General features: G+C 38.3%; 1 protein-coding gene across 1 annotated transcript in view; it reads right to left on the reverse strand.

Moving 5' to 3' along the window:
* Positions 1 to 18,568, reverse strand: part of LOC150086804 (endosome/lysosome-associated apoptosis and autophagy regulator family member 2-like) — a 329,438-nt gene that overhangs the window by 146,178 nt on the left and 164,692 nt on the right. Inside the window, exon 10 of the mRNA XM_090372273.1 lies at positions 18,142 to 18,359. Coding sequence (XP_090228399.1) covers positions 18,142 to 18,359 — 218 coding nt within the window. The remainder of the gene's footprint in view (positions 1 to 18,141; positions 18,360 to 18,568) is intronic.

The following is an 18,568-nucleotide window of genomic DNA, read 5'->3' on the forward strand; positions in this document are numbered from 1 at the left end:
GAATCTTTCAGGGAGATGCCCTGAGCCCATTGTGGTTCTGTCTAGCACTAAACCCACTATCCACCATGCTCAACAGTAGCAAGTACTGATATAACCTGAAAGAAAGAAGAAAGAACCTGTACACTCTTACCCACCTGATATACATGGATGACATCAAGCTCTATGCGGGAACCAAGAAGCACCTCCAGCAACCAGATCACCGAAGAATTAAGCAATGATATTAGGATGGAATTTGGTCTAGACAAATTCAAGACCCACAGATTGCACCAGGGAAATTTAGTCAACTGAAACTACCAGCTGCAGACTGGTAAAGAGATCAAAGCCATGGCAGAGGGAGAGGCCTACAAATACTTGGGGATTATGCAGGCTCAGCAGTTACAGCACAAGGCAATTAAGGCCTGCCTGACCGAAAAATACCATCAGAGACTCAGAAGCCTGCTGAATGGAGGGAACACAGTTAAAGCAATAAACATCTATGCAGTCCCAGTGCTAACATACTCCTTCGGGGTCATAGATTGGACTAACACTGAGCTGGAGGCTATCATGAGAAAGACAAGGACAATGATGACAAAGAGCCGCCAACACCACCCAAAATCTGCCATGGAGAGACTAACAATTGCCCGGGAAGAAGGAGGAAGGGGCCTGATAGATCTCATTGAGCAACAGAAGATAGCGATAGTTAACCTGAAGGATTACTTCCAGAAACGCACAGCAGCACTCCACCAGGCCATAAGAAAGATAGACAAGCCCCCCAAGGAGTCCCCCCAACCAGGGGGTAGAAATGAAGCTAGAAAGATGGGCAGAGAAGACACTCCATGGCAGACAATACAATGATCTCCATCAAGATCACATAGATAAAATTGCTTCCAATGCATGGCTCACGAGCGGGACACTCTTCCCCAAGACTGAAGGATTCATGCTCGCCATCCAAGACCAGGTAATCAACACCAGGAACTATAGAAAACACATCACCAATGAGCCCGGGGTGTTTGATGACACATGTCGACGATGACACCTGGCCTCAGAAACGATCCAACACATCACCGCGGGATGCAGGGTGATCACACTCAGACTGAGTACACTCATAGACACGACCAGGTAGCCAGGATAATATATCAGAAGCTAGCAAGGAAATACCAGTTGATCAAAGAAAGTGTACCATACTACAAGTACAAACCCCAGGCAGTACTAGAGACTCCAACCCACAAGCTGTACTGGGACTGCGCAATAATAACGGATAGGACAAACCCGCACAACAGACCTGACATAACCCTTGTGGACAAGAAGGAAAAGGCTACCTATCTGGTTGACATAGTGGTACACAACACTGGCAACCTGCAGAAAACCCATTAGGAAAAAATCAGGAAGTAAATGAACCTAAGACAGGAGATCAAAGAGATGTGGCATATGCAACAAGTAACGACCATCCCGATCATTGTGTCAACCACAGATAAGGTGCCAAAGACCCTACATAACAGCCTAGCAGCAATAGGTCTCCCAGCGAACACCTATACGGAACTCCAGAAAGTCGCAGTCCTGAACACCTGTAGGATAGTCAGAGAGTTCCTCGACCAACAGTAACACCTGACATAACAACAACCACCCTGTGTACTTGATAGCAATACCCATCACAAGGTGGAACCCCCAATCAAGGAGAAATAATATAATAATAATAAAGATATCACACAGAGCAAGGTCAAATGGGGTGGGCACAGCTATATAAAATTTTAAGGGAGACTGTTGGAGCTTAAAGGAAGATGCCACAACTTTAGAAGAGGTTTTCTAAAAGTCTATTTCTATTTTTTTCTTAAATAAGCACTATAGGCACTATTTTTTTTCTTAAACTATTTTTTTTTCACTATATTTTTCTTAAATAAGCACAATGATATAAATTACAAAAATATATATATTTCAAAATAGTTTTAAGAACCTGTTGTTTCTCTAATCTTTAAATTTCTTTAAAACAATATCCATGATGATTACTTTTGTACATTCCTTCTCAAATGCAAGTATAAGTAAACTGACTATTTTCAGATGACATATTGAGTCTTTGTTGACCAAGAATAGAAATTCGCATGAAACAGTACTGCAACCATATATTCTTGAGACTGTCAATAAATTATACTCTATAGATAGGGTTGCCAGGCATCCTGTATACACAGGACATGTCCTGTATTTAATGATTTTGTCCTGCATCCTGTATTGACTTTGTCAGGATGCCCTAAATGTTCTGTATTCAGCTTTTTTCAATAAATTACAAAAATTTGGCAGTTAGAGCTATTTTTCTGCCAAAGTAATCGGTGCTTAAATCTCTTAAATGGCAACACTACTTCAATTTATTACAAGTTTGCAACCCTTTCAACAGCTCAATCCCTGTTTACGGTTAGTCATGAGTTTGGACTTGTGAGGAGGCCTCCGTAGCCAAGTGGTCAGGAGCGGGAGTGCAGTAGCACACGCTCTTTGAGTAGACCGGGGTTCAAGCCCCTGACTGCTGAATACGGTCGATCTGCCAACCCGCACTGGACCAGCGTGGCAGATTATGGTCCATTTCCCTCAGCATGAATTGTTGAGGAGGCTTCCATCCTGCAGTGGGTTGATAATGGCTGCACTTTACTTTTTTTTTTACGCACTGATGCAGCCATGAGATTATCAAATTCAATCTTTTCAATTCTTGTGGTGGTTGCTATTATCTATTTTTTTTTGTGTATATCTAAACCCTAAAATGCCAAAACACAAGTGTAAATTTCGTGATAAATTTTCTGAACAGTGAACATTTATTAAATGAGAAAAGCGTCTTTTTGAAGCTCTTTGTGCTGTATGCAATTGTTCATTCAATATTAAAAATGGTGGAAAGTCAGATATAAACCAGCATATACAGGGTGTCTCAAAAATATTGGTACAAATGTTTAGGGGAGGTAGGTAACATCTAAAGGAATGTGAATCACATAGGAACCCATAACCGGAAATGTCACGGGAAAGTAGTAGCAGAGGCACAAGAAGCAGAAATGACACAAGACAGTAATTAGTGGCAAACATTTATTTGCCACTAATTACTGTCTTGTGTCATTTCTGCTTCTTGTGCCTCTGCTACTACTTTCCCGTGACATTTCCGGTTATGGGTTATGGGTTACGATAGATTTGAGGGCCCCCACAGAAAGAAATCAGGGCTCAATAAATCAGGTGAGCATGGGGGCCAGGCAACGGGTCCACCACGGCCAATCCATCGACGCCCAAAACGCCTGTTCAAATGGTCACGAACACACCTTCCATAATGGGAAGGCGGCCCGTCATGTTGAAACGAAATGTTGCGGCTCACATTTGCTGGAACATCGTCAAGTAACCCTGGTAGAACTTGTTCAAGAAAGATCCGATATTTAGCGGAGTTCATGGGGGATGGTAACAGGTATGGGCCGACTAAGCAGTCACCGACCATATCTGCCCACACATTTATTGCGAAGCGATGTTGTGCCACATGGGGGCGCACACCGTGTGGGCCCTCTGCTAATCCATACACTAGGTGCATGTCTGCCAGCTCACAGTTCGTATATCGCTGCATGCTCTTCGTGCGGCGACTACTGCTTGAATGGGTAAACCAGAAATTTTCCCTCACCCAAACTGACGAACAGTGCCATGTACTGACTTACGGTGACGTTTCCGGTTATGGGTTCCTATGCGATTCACATTCCTTATTCACCTACCTCCCCTAAACGTTTGTACCAATATTTTTGAGACACCCTGTATTAACAGCTAAGCATAAGAGATGTATGATTTCATCAATTAGTACCAAAGAAAGTTAAAAATAATGAATTTTTTGATTAAGAGAAATTCAGATGAAGAAGATAAAAATAATATCTGCAAAAGCTGTAATGACCTTCCACACTGTATATCATAATCAGTCTTTCAGCTCAAATCACTGTTTGAACATACTACCAGAAGTATTTTCTGATTCCAAAATTGCAAGCAAATTTTCAAGTGCCAGGATGAAATCTACTGCAATAATAAAAAATGTAATAGTCCATTTACTATTACAGAGATTATCAAAGATCAAAATGACTCACACACCTTTTTACGGCATAACCATGGATGCAAGTAATCACAATGCAGAAAAAGTTTTCCCTTTGTTTGTGCAATATTTTTCTTGTGAAAAAGGCTTGCTTATAAGGCTATTGCAAGTAAAATCTCTTCCAGATGAGACTTCAGAAACAATAAAAAATTTGTGCAGAGCCTCTCTTATTGAGTTAGGAGTTAGTGAGAAAAATTGTACTGCTTTTGGTGGAGATAATACAAATACAAATTTTGGTTGATGTTTTCTTAAAGGTGCAAACAATGTTTATTCAATGATTGATTCTATGGAAGGTGTTAGCTGTCCTGCCCATATTCTGCATAATGCTGCTCAAACAGCATTGATATCCTTTCTAATGACATTGAAGTGAGGATTAAAGGATTTTTGTGATTTTGTTGGCATTCAGTATTCTTCAATTTTCTCACATTCAAAAATCTGTTGGCTCGCTTTAACAAATGCAGTTGAGAGAACCCTCAGTTTATTTGAAGAACTGAAATTATACTTTAATTCTCAAGAAAATGCCCCAAATATTCTTGTTGACTTTTTTAATAATCCATTGAGTGAAGTCTCAATGGATTTCTTGTTAATAGTTTATTTCTTGTTATTTACTACTTCTTTATTTCTTGTTAACTACTTATTTCTTGTTAATAGTTTTCAATATCTCTTTAGCAACAGGATTATGCAAATTGAAAGAAGAGCAAACAGTGTTATTGAAGTACTCCATTACTTAAAGGAACTTGTTGAATGCATTAAAGAAAGAACTGATGAAAATTTTATCCCTTTAAGTGTCAAGGCTGTTCTTAAAAGGGACAACATTACTTATGAACAGGAAAAGAAATTCCAACTTTAAGTGGATAATTATTATGGCACTTACTATGACTATCCTATATATATAGGATCCTATATATATAGGATTACTGCATTAGCTTAGTATAGCATTGTATAGTAAATTAATCAATTAAATTTAACCTTATTAATTTTCATCGTTAATTAATTAAATCATATTTAAATGGAAATCATGCCCCAGACTAGAGCAGCAGAGCAACATGCACAAATTAGCGGCAGTGCTGTGGCTCGAGGGAGAACCGAAAAGGGCGATTCTCCAATGCATCACAGCCTAAAGAAATGTGCAACCTGTAAAATGTTTGCAGACTTTCTGGGACGGGACATGATATTGCCAAGGGGGATGTCTCTGTGTGCTCGATGTAAGCAGTGTGAAGAAGTTAGGCGCCAACTCAGCGTTGTTATGGGCCTTTATGAGAGTTTGTAGAACAAGGAAGATGCCCTCGAAGGACTTAAATTGGGGGATCCATCAAGCTCTCAGCTGCCCACATCAATGCCAGAGCTAGCAATTGATTCTCAGGCAACACAGTGACAACCTTCAGGGCAGAATGAGCTCGTCCCACAGGAGCTAGTTGTTTTGAGTGACACTATTGTCAGGGAGAAGGGAAATATTGTGCAAAAAGGATAGATGGAATTGGACCAGGGTATGTCTGCCAGGGGCAAAAATTGAAGAGAAGATATCATCTTTTGAGGACATATAGGGTGATATTGTTGTACACGTTGGCACTAATGACATCAAGAGTAGGAGACATACAGACTTACTTAACAAATACAGGTCAATGTTGGAAAAAAGTCATGAGTTAAGGTTAAATTTGAAAGTGTCTGCAATTCTGCCCAGACACAATAGGAGAGAGTATATAATGACAGAATTGTCAACCAATCTGGTCCTAGAGAGATTATGCAAGGCTAATGGGGGTGGAATTTTTTTAAGTGTGGTCTGTGCTTGTTAACAGGAGAGACTATTTCTACAGGGATGGAATACACTTAAATAGAGAGGGTGCAAGAATATTTGCTGATGCTATCGAGGCAGTGTTCGGTGAGCTGGAAAACTGCCAGCTTGGGGGATTCACAGACTAATAGATTAATGATAGCCACAGGCAGAGGTGAAATTGATTTTTTGCACTGCTTTTATTGGAATGAATAGCAGCCTGGAAAGCGAAGTACTGGGGATTTCAGTGGCTGCTGTGAGTCATGATGGAACATGTAAATACACTGGTTGTGTTAGGGTAACTAACAATAAAAATAGGTGTATATACAGTAGACCCCCGCTATTTGCGGTACCTGTATTTGCGGTTTCGCGTATTCGCGATCGCTGATTTAATATAAAATGAAACCTAAAAAAATTTGTGAATTTTAAAGCGCCGTGAATATTTCCCGCCATAAAAAAACATGGGCGTGGCTAAAATTATCTTTCCCGGTAAAAACAGTGTTCAGTAGGTGGGGGGAGAGGGATGACAAAATCACGAGCGTGGATGTTTCTCGCTAATCCTTGTTCAGTATGATTTATGCGCTTGTCATGGAAGGTTTGGTCGTTTGCTTTTAATTTATATGCTTATAAATTGAATAAATTTATCAATTTATAAATTGATATGCTTACAAAAGTAATAAATCTACCGTTTTGCAGTGTAAAACAACGGAAGAAAGTGCCTTTATTGTGGACAAGTTCTTTTTTACCCGTACAAAAATATGCCTACGAATAACAAGGGAAATGTGAAAATATCAAGGAAGGTGATGACAATCGCGAATAAAATTGAGTTATTAGACAAAATTTCTAATGATGAAAGTGTCTTCAGTGGCAAAACATTATAAAATCAATGAGTTAACGGTACGAGCAATAAAAAAATCGGAAGAAAAAATCCGCCGTAGCGTCCGTGAAAACGCGCTAATTGCTTCAAAAATTTGCTCTGTAACTCGTGATGTTAAATTTAAAAAAATGGAAAAGGCTTTAAATCTGTGGATAGAAGACTGAACTCAAAATAAAATTCCGTTAAGTTCACTCATCATTCGCGAAAAGGCAAAACTCCTTTATCAACACTTTAGCGAAACTGGTGATAGCTCTGGCGGGATAAGTTTTTTAGCCAGCAAAGGCGCTGGTTTGAAATATTTGCTTGAAATTTCTAATAAATATTACATTTAATATTAAATTGTTTCTTATTTTCATTTCGATTCCATATGCTTGCATTTCACTATGTACATAGTCATATTATGAAGGTACATATAATACATACATAGACAAAATTTTAGATTAGTTTGTCTTATACAGGGTGTTTCAGTTAAACGTTTCAGAACTTCTAAGAGGGGTAGGGTACATCCTGACAACTCGAAATCATATAGCAATGTGGGGTCGGAAATGCTTTCCTGAAGCGCTGTTGTACACAGAAGCACCATAAAGAAAAGAGACCGTAAGTGAGAAATCGTTTTAATAATACATGAAAAGAAGCAAAAGGTACATGGATTAAAGTAAGTGTTCGAAGTTTCTTCAACCTCGTATTGCTTTCGCACAGTGGTACCTTGGAAAATGTGCTACAAATCCCCTTTTTCCTGCTGAAGTGTTGTTTTCCGATGAGGCATCCTTCACAAGGGAAGGAATTTTCAACACGCATAACGACCATATCTGGGCGGTAGAGAACCCGCATGCAATACGACGTTGTGCAGCACAGATTCGATTTTCGGTCAATGTATGGGCCGGTATTATGGGAGATCACCTCATCAGACCTTACCTGTTACCGTGTCGTCTAACCGGACCTATCTACTTGATCTTTCTGCAGCAAGTATTGCCACAACTTTTGAGCGATGAACAGATTTCTGCATCGGCGCAACAGACAATGTGGTTCCAACACGATGGAGCCCCTGCCCATTATAGCGGAGATGTTCGTAACTACCTGGATGTCACATTTGGTCAACAGTGGATCGGACGTGGTGGTCCCGTGCGTTGGCCTGCTCGGTCACCCGACCTATCATGTCTTGATTTTTATTTCTGGGGTCATATGAAATCGCTAGTTTATGACACCCCTGTTGACAATACTGAGGAGCTGGTTACAAGAATCGCACTGAATGAGCTGAATAGCTCATTCAGTGCGAATACTGAATGAGCATTTTGCATCTATATTCACACATGAGGAGGTCTGTAGGGAAGTGGAGGCCAGAAGCCTATCAAACTCTGGCAAGGAGCTAATTGATTTGTAATAACTGAGAGCAAAGTGGAGGAGAAATTGTTGTAACTGAACATAAGAAAGGCACATGGGGTGGAGGGGCTCTTTCCAGTTATATTAAAGGAACCAACAAAGGAAGTAAGCAAACCCATAGTCATAAGTATGAAAGCTTGCTTGGACTTAGGGGAGGTCCCCGTGGACTAGAGATATGCAAATGTGTCCCCAATTCACAAAGGGAATCAAAAAGTGACAAAGGTAATTACAGACCTGTTAGTCTAACTTCTGTTCCAGGGAAAAAAATAGAGCCACTGGTTAAGGAACTGATGCAGAATCCTACTCGGGTAACTAACAAAACTGAATGATTATTTTGCAACTACATTTACACATGAGGAGTTATTCGGGGGTGGGGGGGGGAATTATTTTTTATTAACTCAGAGCAAAGTGGAGGAGAAACTGTTGACGATAAACATAAGAAAGTCACCCAGGATGAATGGGATCTATCCAGATATAGTAAAGGAGGCAGCAAAGAAAGCTTGTTTGTTTGTTATTTGGTTTTTAGGAGCATTAGCAACTAAGGCCATATTGCTCCAGGGATATGCGATGGTTATTCCCTGACCTTCCGGCATCCTCCGTATTTGGTGGTCATGGGCTCGAACCCCGGCAGCAAAGAAAGCAAGCAAACCCTTAGCCATGATCATGAGAGATTCCTTAGACTTGGGAGAAGTACCCCTAGACTGGGGATGTGCAAATGTGACCCCAATTCATAAATGAGGATCAAAGGGTGACACAAGTTATTATAAACCTGTTAGTTTACCTTCTGTTCCAGAGAAATTAATGGAGGCATTGGTTAAAGAGGCCCTCCAGGATCATCTAGACAAGAATTCAGTTATAGTTCAGACACAGCAATGATCTGTTAAGGGGAATTCATGTCTAACCAATTTGATTGGATACTATGATGTGGTTACAAAGGAACTGGACGCAAAGAATAATTTTAATATTATATACTTGGATCTTAGGAATCCTTTTAATTCTGTTTCACATGGAAAACTGCTGTACAAATTGGACCAGTGTTGCATTGGAGGCAAACTGCTACTATGGATAAAGGGATGGTTGAGTGGGAGAAGACAGAGAGGTAATCAATGGTCACTGCTCTTCGTGGACTAATGTTATTAGTGGAGTCCCTTAGGGTTCAGTGTTGGGTCCATTGTTGTTTTCTGTATTTATTAATGATAATGATGATGGAATATCAGGCTTAATGTCTAAGTTTTCAGATGGCATGAACGTTGGCAGGGTTTTTAATGACACTAATGACAGTAGGTTACTGCAACAGGACCTAGAATTGAGCAGATGGGCTGAGAAGTGGCAACTGAAGTTTAACATTGACAAATGTAAAGTACTGCATATGGGTAGCAATAACCCCAGAGTAATGTATCAACTGTGTGGTACTACACTGAGGGTGGTAGACAATGAAAAGGACCTGGAGGTAATTGTGCAGTCAAATATAAAGTTTTCTGAGCAGTGCAGATGGTCTGCAAGGGTAGTTCATGGTGTCTTGTCAATGATATACAGGAATATTTCTAGCAGGGAAAAGGATGTGACTATTCTCCTGTATAAGGCAATGGTCAAGCCACACCATGAGTACTGTATACAGATCTGGAGACCTGTGGAAAGATGCAGAGCTGCTGGAAGTAGTACAGAGAAGGGCAATGAGATTGGTAAGTGGAACAAAGGGTGGGTGTTACCAAGAAAGGCTTAAGTTCTGCTAATTGCAACTTCTGGAGACTAGGCACCTGAAGGTGATCTTACTGAGGTGTATAAGGCCTTGAATGGATTGAGAAAGCTCGATGCTAATGGGATTCTTCCTGTTACTCAGAGTTCTCACCAGAGGGGACATAAATTCAAATTCAGGAAAGACAATTGTAGAATAGATATGCAGAAATTTGCCTTTAGCCAGTAGGTGGTTGATAGTTGGAACAAACTTCCATCTGTTGTAGTGGAGGTCAGCAACTTAAATAAGTTCAAGGCAAAAGAAGACAAACATTTGGAGTGAATGGCTGAGTGAAATGGGATAGGTTTTTTTTTTTTTTTTTTGTTTTGGCTGATGCTATATAAGCTTGCTTTCTTGAATCATATGCCTCTACTAATGCTAAAGCTAACAAATTTTCCAAAAAAAATAGTAATTAGAAGTGATCTAAATTATTATTATCACATTAAAATTAATTAAATTTACATCTAGCAAATTTAGGTATAGTAAATTAAGAGGATCCTTAATACACACTTTTAGATGCAACAGACAAAAACTAAAAACAGAACAAAAGCACTTAAAGCTGGATATTACGTAAAAAAAGACATAAATGTCTAAGTAGAAATAAAAATAAAAATCATAAAAATGCATTTAGTTTATTATATTTGATATCTTAAGAACACAAAACTCATATATATAGAAAATTTGAAACCAACAAAGCTCAAGAATGATATAGCAAGCTTAATACATATTCAAAGAGCATCCCCGAACTACATCTCATACAGCCTAGCCACAAGCGACCATGTCACTATATAAAATAACCAATCTTTACTCAAACTTTGACTTTCAGTTTCTAGTTCTTGATAAAAGCAGCAGCACAATCTTTGACACACTGAGCTCAGATGACTGTTGTTCATGTACTATATATAGTACATGAGTGTAGTAGTAAGGTCAAATGATGCAAGGAAGCAAGCTTATATAGCATCAGTCAAAAAAAAAAAAAGAATTCACCCATCTGAACATTCAAATAAAGGTGCAGTGAAACCACCCATTAATAGTGACTGTGGTGAAACATTACGCTGTAAATAATATATATCTTGAAAACTCTAATGTGAATTATAGACTACCTACTACTTATATCTTTGAATTTACAGTAAAGTCATAATTAAAATTCCCATACTTTGAGAGCTCTCACCTAAGGAACAGGAAGAAACCACAAATCTGGAATCTACATACAGTAAAATCACTTATTCTGCTTTTGTGCAAACAAGTGGATAAAAGTGCAAATTACAAGAAAGTAAGATTATATTTTGTATTCCAGAAAATAAAAAAAAGCTGAATTTTTACTTTAATTGCTTTAACATACTGAAGTAATCAGAGCTGAAAAAAAATTTTAAAAAGTGATACAATTTATTCACTTATAAGGAAATCTAGAAACTGTTTTTAGATTTTACTTATGAAGGGCATTTCAAAAGTTTGTAGCCTGAGTATGAGGGGTATACATGTTACTTTCTAGCACAGTCCCCTTTGGAGGACACCTCCAAAGGGGACTGTGCTAGAGCAGCAGGAGCAGCAGTGCGTAGCACACGCTTTTTGATTAGACCGGAGAGCCCGCGAGCCCCAAATACGGAGGATGCGGAAAGTTCAGGGAATTATCACCGCATATCCCCAGAGCAATATGACCTTAGTTGCTAATGCTCCTAAAAACCAAACAACAACAACCCCTTTAAAGTCAATACACTTTTCCTACCAATGCTGCAATGTGTTGATTCCAGCTGCGAAAAAAAATCTTCTCTTGGGCTTCCAGGAATGCATCCAACAAAGCAATGAAGTCACTGTTGATGGGAAAATGAACACGAGGCAGGTATTTTTTCAAATTAGGAAATAGGTGAAATTCTGATGGTGCTAGAGATCTGATGAATCCAGGTTCCAAGATTTCAAAGTCACACTTGTGCAGTGCAACCATGGAAATAACAGACTTGCAAGGAGGTGTGTTGTCCTGGTGAAACAAATCTCCTTTGCTGGTTTTTCCTCGGCATTTGTCTTTGATGTTTTTATGCAAATGGCTCACATGGGCTGCATAATATGGCCATGTGACTGTCTGGCCTTTATGAAGGTAATCCACTAGCAATACTCTATCAGCATCCCAAAACACTGATGCCATCACCTTGCCAGAAGAAGTAATTGATTTGGCTTTCCTTGGAGGAGGAGGAGGAGGAGGAGAAGAGCTGGGTTTCCATAGTGTGTGGACTGTTTCTTTGTCTGTGGCTGAAAGGGATGGTCCTATGTCTCATAAAGGTAAACTGCAGCCATTATCAACCCACTGCAAGATGGAAGCCTCCTCAACAATTCATGCTGAGGGACATGGACCATAATCTACCACGCTGGTCCAGTGCGGGTTGGCAGATCGACCGTATTTAGCAGTCAGGGGCTTGAACCCCGGTCTATTCAAAGAGCGTGTGCTACTGCACTCCCACTCCTGACCACTCGGCTGCAAGGAAATTTGCTGTATCTGCTTGAAAATGATGCAAATGTTCGCTTGACTTGACAAGTTGTACACTTTTGATCTGCTATCAACAACTTTGGATCCCATCGTGCTGACACCTTTTTAATAGCAAGAATCTCTGTTATTATATGGTCTGCATGTTCAGATGAGATGCCCAAGATTCTGGCAATGTATTAATCTATCACTCATTGATCAGTCATCACCAGATCATGTATACTGTCAACAACTTCTGGAGTGATGGATGTGGCAAGTCTTCCATAGCATGAGTCATCTTCCACAATCTCTCTCTCCCTCATTTAAATTTTGCTTCCCAGTTCTTAACCATGGAATAGGAAGGGGCATCCCCCCTCCCAACATTGTAACCATATACTCATGAACTGCTTTTGTCATTAGTCCCTTTTTCCCATATATTTAATGACTGCATGGTGACTGATTTTGTCCATCTTTCCTTATTCACACAACTTTGTTTTGACTTCAGGACAGATAATTAAAAACAGCTGTTATTGAAAATGCATGAAACTTGGGTAGTTCAATTCTATTAACACCATACCACTACTATTTAATACACTCAGGACATAAATCTTTCAAACCCTCCTTGTAAAATACAGTACACTGAAAATATTAAAATACATGCAGATTACAATTAGTATCTATGAAAAACATATACTGTATATTAAAAGCTTTACACCAAAAAAATAATAATAATAAATATTTTCTTTTGCCTACTCTCTTATTTCTATTTATATCATGAATCTGTTTTTTAACTTGGCATACAGATAATTGAAATCTTGGTAATCAATGGAAATGTAGTTCTCCCAAGCAGCCAATATGCAACCTCTTATAAAGGCACTACTTCTTCACTGTTTTTCTGCTATTTCAGTTAACGAATTGGTTTTACATACCACTGGACACTTCATGCTCTCTTTGTTTAACACAAAAAAAAGGTGTAAATAGCGCTGAATTTAATTTCCCAAAAGCATATTTAATGGGAAAAGTAAATTACCAGCATTTATTTTCCTATAAAAAATTTATAGGAAAATAAATGAGACCAAAATATAACATGTGGGAAAATTGATAATGTAAATATGGAGTTTCACTGTATTTCAGAGGATGCAGAAAAGGCTTAAAAAAAAAAAAAAAAAATATATATATATATATATATATATATATATATAAAGTACTAATAACTGTGTTTCTTCATTACCTGAATGAGATCTGCCATCCACACCACCTGCTCCTTTGGCCTTATTGGCCTTTGCACTAAACTATCTAACAAGAACAGAAGCTGAGAATCCATAGCTTTGGAATATCTTATGAAGTGGTTCCACATGAATGGAGATGGGTGTCTATACCTAATAGATTTTGACCACAATCAATCCACATGTGATCCACAAATAACAACTCAATTTGCCAAAAGTGATTATATGCTGTGATATGACAGATCAGTTACTTATTGGTTGCTAATATTTTGAAGACATACATGCAACAGGACTTGTGGTACCCTCTACCACTGTTCAGCAATACTCCACCCCAGTGCACTGGAACAGCATAGATATTTTCATGCAACTGCATTTATGTGTAACATCGTATGACACGTAGTGCACAACATATACTGTAGATTGAGAGAGATCTTAGAGAGTATGGACACTTTTTTATCACCTGTATATAAAGCTAGTAGGTTTCATATTTACAAATGCCAAAGAGACATCAATGATATGATGAGAAGACAGAGTCTCAGGTGAAAGAAGTAATGCTGGTTCATCTAGAGAGGAATACAATTACACTGCAGTCAAAGCATGGATTTAAGAGGGTAGTCTTGTCTGGCCAATCTGACTAGATACTATAATGCAGTAACAAAGGAACCGGATGCAAAAAATAATTTCGATATTATATACTTAGATTTCAGAAAAGCTTTTAATACCGTTGCACATAAAAGACTGCTGTATAAATTGGAATATTAGGGCATTAAGGGAGAGTTGAGTGGGAGAAGACAGAGGGTGATTATCAATGGACACTGCTCTTCATGGACTAATATTATTAGTGGTTCCACTAATAATATTAGTGGAAAATTTAGTGCTGGGCCCATTGTTGTTTTCCATATTTATTAATAATATTGATGAATGCATATCAGGCTTAATGTGTAAGTTTGCAAATTGCTGTGATTAACAAACTAAAAAGCCCTAAATCCATACATATAGTATTTAGTGACCTAAATACTATATGTATGGATTCGAATATGTATTTATTCAAGGTATAATGAAATAGACAACTCGCAAAGGAATTCAGAGTATGAAATGTTATGGATTGATGCCAATTCACATTTTTGGTTGGTTTATTGTGTAAAGAAATGATGCTATTCATTAACTATTATGATAGTAAATTCCTCTTAGTGTCCAAGGCTTTTTAGCCTAAATGATATATGTCGAACTATACTCCACTTGGCATCTCTCATATTATGAAATTAGCATTAGCAAAGGCACATGATGCAGGAAAGCAAGCTTATATAGCATCAGCAAAAAAAAAAAAAAAAAAAAACACACCCTTCCCATTTTACCCATCCACTCACTCCAAATGTTTGTCTAGTTCTGCCTTGAATCTATTTAAGCTATCAACTTCTACAACAACAGATGGAAGTTTGTTTCAGCAATCAACCACCCACTGGCTAAAGGCAAATTTCCACACATCTATCCTACAACTCTCTTTCCTCAATTTGAATTTATGCCCTCTCAGGTGATTATTCTGAACAAGAGGTAGACTCCTATCAGCATTGAGCATGCTCAAACCATTCAAGCCTTTATACACCTCAATCAGATCACCTCACAGGTGCCTAGTCTCCAGACACTGTAATTTGCAAAACTTAAGCCTTTCTTCATAAGGGCAACCCTTTGTTCCATTCACTAATCTTGTTGCCCTTCTCTGTACTCGTTCCAACAGCTCTACATCCTCCTTAAAATGAGGCTTCCAGACATATACAGTACTCAAGGTGAGGCCTGACAATTACCTTATACAAGGGGATAATCACCTCCTTATCCCTGCTAGAAAAATTCTGTATATCATCGACAAGACACCATGAGCTACTCTTGCAGACCTTCTGCACCGCTCAGAAAACTTCATATCAGCCTTCACAATTACCCCCCAAGTCATTTTCACTCTCTACCACTGTCAGTTTAGTACCACACAGTTGATACATTACTCTAGGATTACTGCTTCCCATGTGCAGTACTTTACATTCGTCAATGTTAAACTTAAGTTTCCACCTCTCAGCCCACCTGCTTAATTTTTCTAGATCCTTTTGCAGCAGCAGCAGCGTATTGTCATTAGTGTCATTAACAACCCTGCCAACCTTCGTATCATCTGCAAACTTGGCCATTAAGCCTGATATGCCATCATCAATATCATTAATAAATACAGAAAACAACAATGGACCCAACACTGAACCCTGGGGGACTCCATTAATAACATTAGTCCACAAAGAGCAGTGACCATTGATAACCACTCTCTGTCTTCTCCAACTCAGCCATCCCTTTATCCATAGCAGTAATTTGCCTCCAATGCCACACTGCTCCAATTTGTGCAGCAGTCTTCAATGTGCAACAGTATCAAAAGCCTTTCTAAGATCCACATATACGACATCAAAATTATTCTTTTATTCTTCAATTCTATAATTTGAATAAATATAGAATAATATTTTATTCTATAATTATTCTGCATTCAGTTCCTTTGTGACCACATCATGGTATCCAATCAAATTGGTCCAACAAGACTTCCCCTTAACAAACCCATGCTGTGTCTGAGCTATAACTAATGTCTTGTCTAGATGATCCTGCAATGCTTCTTTAACCAGTGCCTCCATTAATTTCTCTGGAACAGAAGTTAAACTAACATGTCTGTAATTACCTGTGTCTCCCTTTGATCCTTCTTTGTGGATTGGGGTCATTTGCACATCTCCAGTCCATGGGTACCTCCCCTGCTCTCATAATTATGGTTAAGGGTTTGCTTACTTCCTTTGCTGCCTCCTTTAATATAACTAGATAGATTCCATCCACCCCAGGTGCCTTTCTTATGTTTATCTTCAACAATTTCTCCTCCACTTTACTCTCAATTATTAGAAGATTATCTAGCTTACTGCCATGTTTTATACACCTCTGGCAAAAACCATCCCTGAATAACTCCTCATGTGTGAATGTAGAAAATCAAAATATTCATTTAGTTTGTTAGCTACCTGAGCAAGAACGTCAACAGTTGAACCATCGATATCAAGTGGACCAATCTGATTCATCCCCTTCCTTCTAGAGTTTACATAAGTAAAGAACTCCTTGCTGTTTTTCTTTACATCCTTTGCCAAATATTTCTCGTAATCTGCCTTTGCTTGCCTAACCTCCTTTGTGACTTGGTTACAGACCAGCTTATATCTATCATAGGCTTCCCTGTCACCTGTTAATTTATATGTATCCCATGCATTTTTCTTCTCTTCCACAGGTCTAATTAGTTCGTCTGACATCCATTTAGACCTAAATCTTCAACAATATTTCTTAGTTGGTATGAAAAGCCTAGTAGCTTCCATGATTAATTCTTTGAATGCTTCCCATTTTGAATTTGCTGTTGGTAACATCATCAGTTGGTTCCACCATATAGAATTTAAATACTGTCTCAGACCACCGTAGTCACCTTTACAAAAGCAAAAACCCTTTCCTTTACCCCTGATAGTAGTTGCCTCTTCGAGTAAATCCCACTTCAGCACACTGTGATCACTGCCACCTAGTGGTTCCTTTATCTGCAGATTCTTAATGCATGAAGAATAACTACTGATAATCAGATCAAGAGTATTACTCCCTCTAGTTGCCTCCCAAACATGCTGCTGTAGAAAACAATCATCCAATAAATCCTTGCTATTGTGTGAGCAGAGGCGGATTTAACGGCGGGCGCACCGGGCGTGCACCCTGGGCCCCGCCTTCTGAAGGGCCCACGCAAAACCCCAACAAATTAGTTCAACATATTAGTTCAACTAATAGTTGAACTAATATGTTTAACTATTAGTTCAAAACTTTGTGATTATTATTATGCTATTATTAATTATATCATACATATATTATATTCAAATTTTATTGGAAATAAAACATTAATAGTACATAATATTTTTTATTTATTTAAAAAATGGTTAACATGTATTTTTATTTTCCCTGTCTCTCTCTTTTTTTTAAGGGGCCCAAATATTTTCTTCTGCGCCCGGGACCTCAACCGACCTTAATCCGCTCCTGTGTGTGAGTGACCAATCCACAAATTCCAGTCAATATCTGGGAAATTAGAATCCCCCATTATAAGACACTAATTTAATGGCCCACTATTTCTCAGTACAGTTGTTTATTATACTCATCAGAGTGATTTGGCCTATAATTAATTCACAACTGGGTTGTCGGCTATTATACCATCGGGGTACTTATTCACTCATGAGGGACCAAATAGCCTAGAAACTGAGTGGAGATATCCACTAGAAATAAGTAAAATAATTTTCTTTGTTGAGGAAGCTTTACTTATTTGAGGTGTAATGAGATAGGCAACTCATTGTGAAGTAATTCACAATATGAGATGTTGTGGAATGATGCCACTACACAACTGCAGTTGGTTTACTGTGTATAAAAATGATGCTATTGCAGTAACTTATATGACTGTAACATTTTCATAAAAAAAGTGTATATAGTAGTCCAATTAATTAGTACATAATCTGAATATAACCATGAGAAACTATACCAAGATTATGCAAAAACTTCATGTAAATATTATTTCTTATACATTTTGCGATAATTATAACACCTTATATCAGCATTTTTATTACCATCACAAAAGCAAAGTAGCATTCTGATGAACAAACAAGTTCAAAGGTGAATTCAATATGTCCAATGGAAACAGCTTGTCCATTCACTATTCTTTCTCTTCCTCTAAATCCTGGAACTTCCAAAGACAAAACAAGAAATGCACTATCAGCATGACCTGATGATGAATGGATGTGATCTTCAGCTGGCTGCCATGCAGAAGAGGCACTACATTCCACATCTAAAAATATATGGAACAGGAATTCTTCCATAACTAATCGTAAAAATTAAAATTTGTTTATTTAAAGGATTACACTACTCTGCATTTTGAAAAAATTCACCAATGTTTTCTCAGAAAAGGGTGTTTTTGAATTGTTTCCTAATCTAATGCTGATTTCAAAAATGATTTCCATTTGTTTCCATCACATTAGGTTTCTTCAAAAATCAAGA

This window comes from Mastigoproctus giganteus, chromosome 4, assembly GCF_048544385.1.
Source record: "Mastigoproctus giganteus isolate SK-2022 chromosome 4, ASM4854438v1, whole genome shotgun sequence".
In the NCBI taxonomy this organism is placed as follows: domain Eukaryota; kingdom Metazoa; phylum Arthropoda; class Arachnida; order Uropygi; family Thelyphonidae; genus Mastigoproctus; species Mastigoproctus giganteus.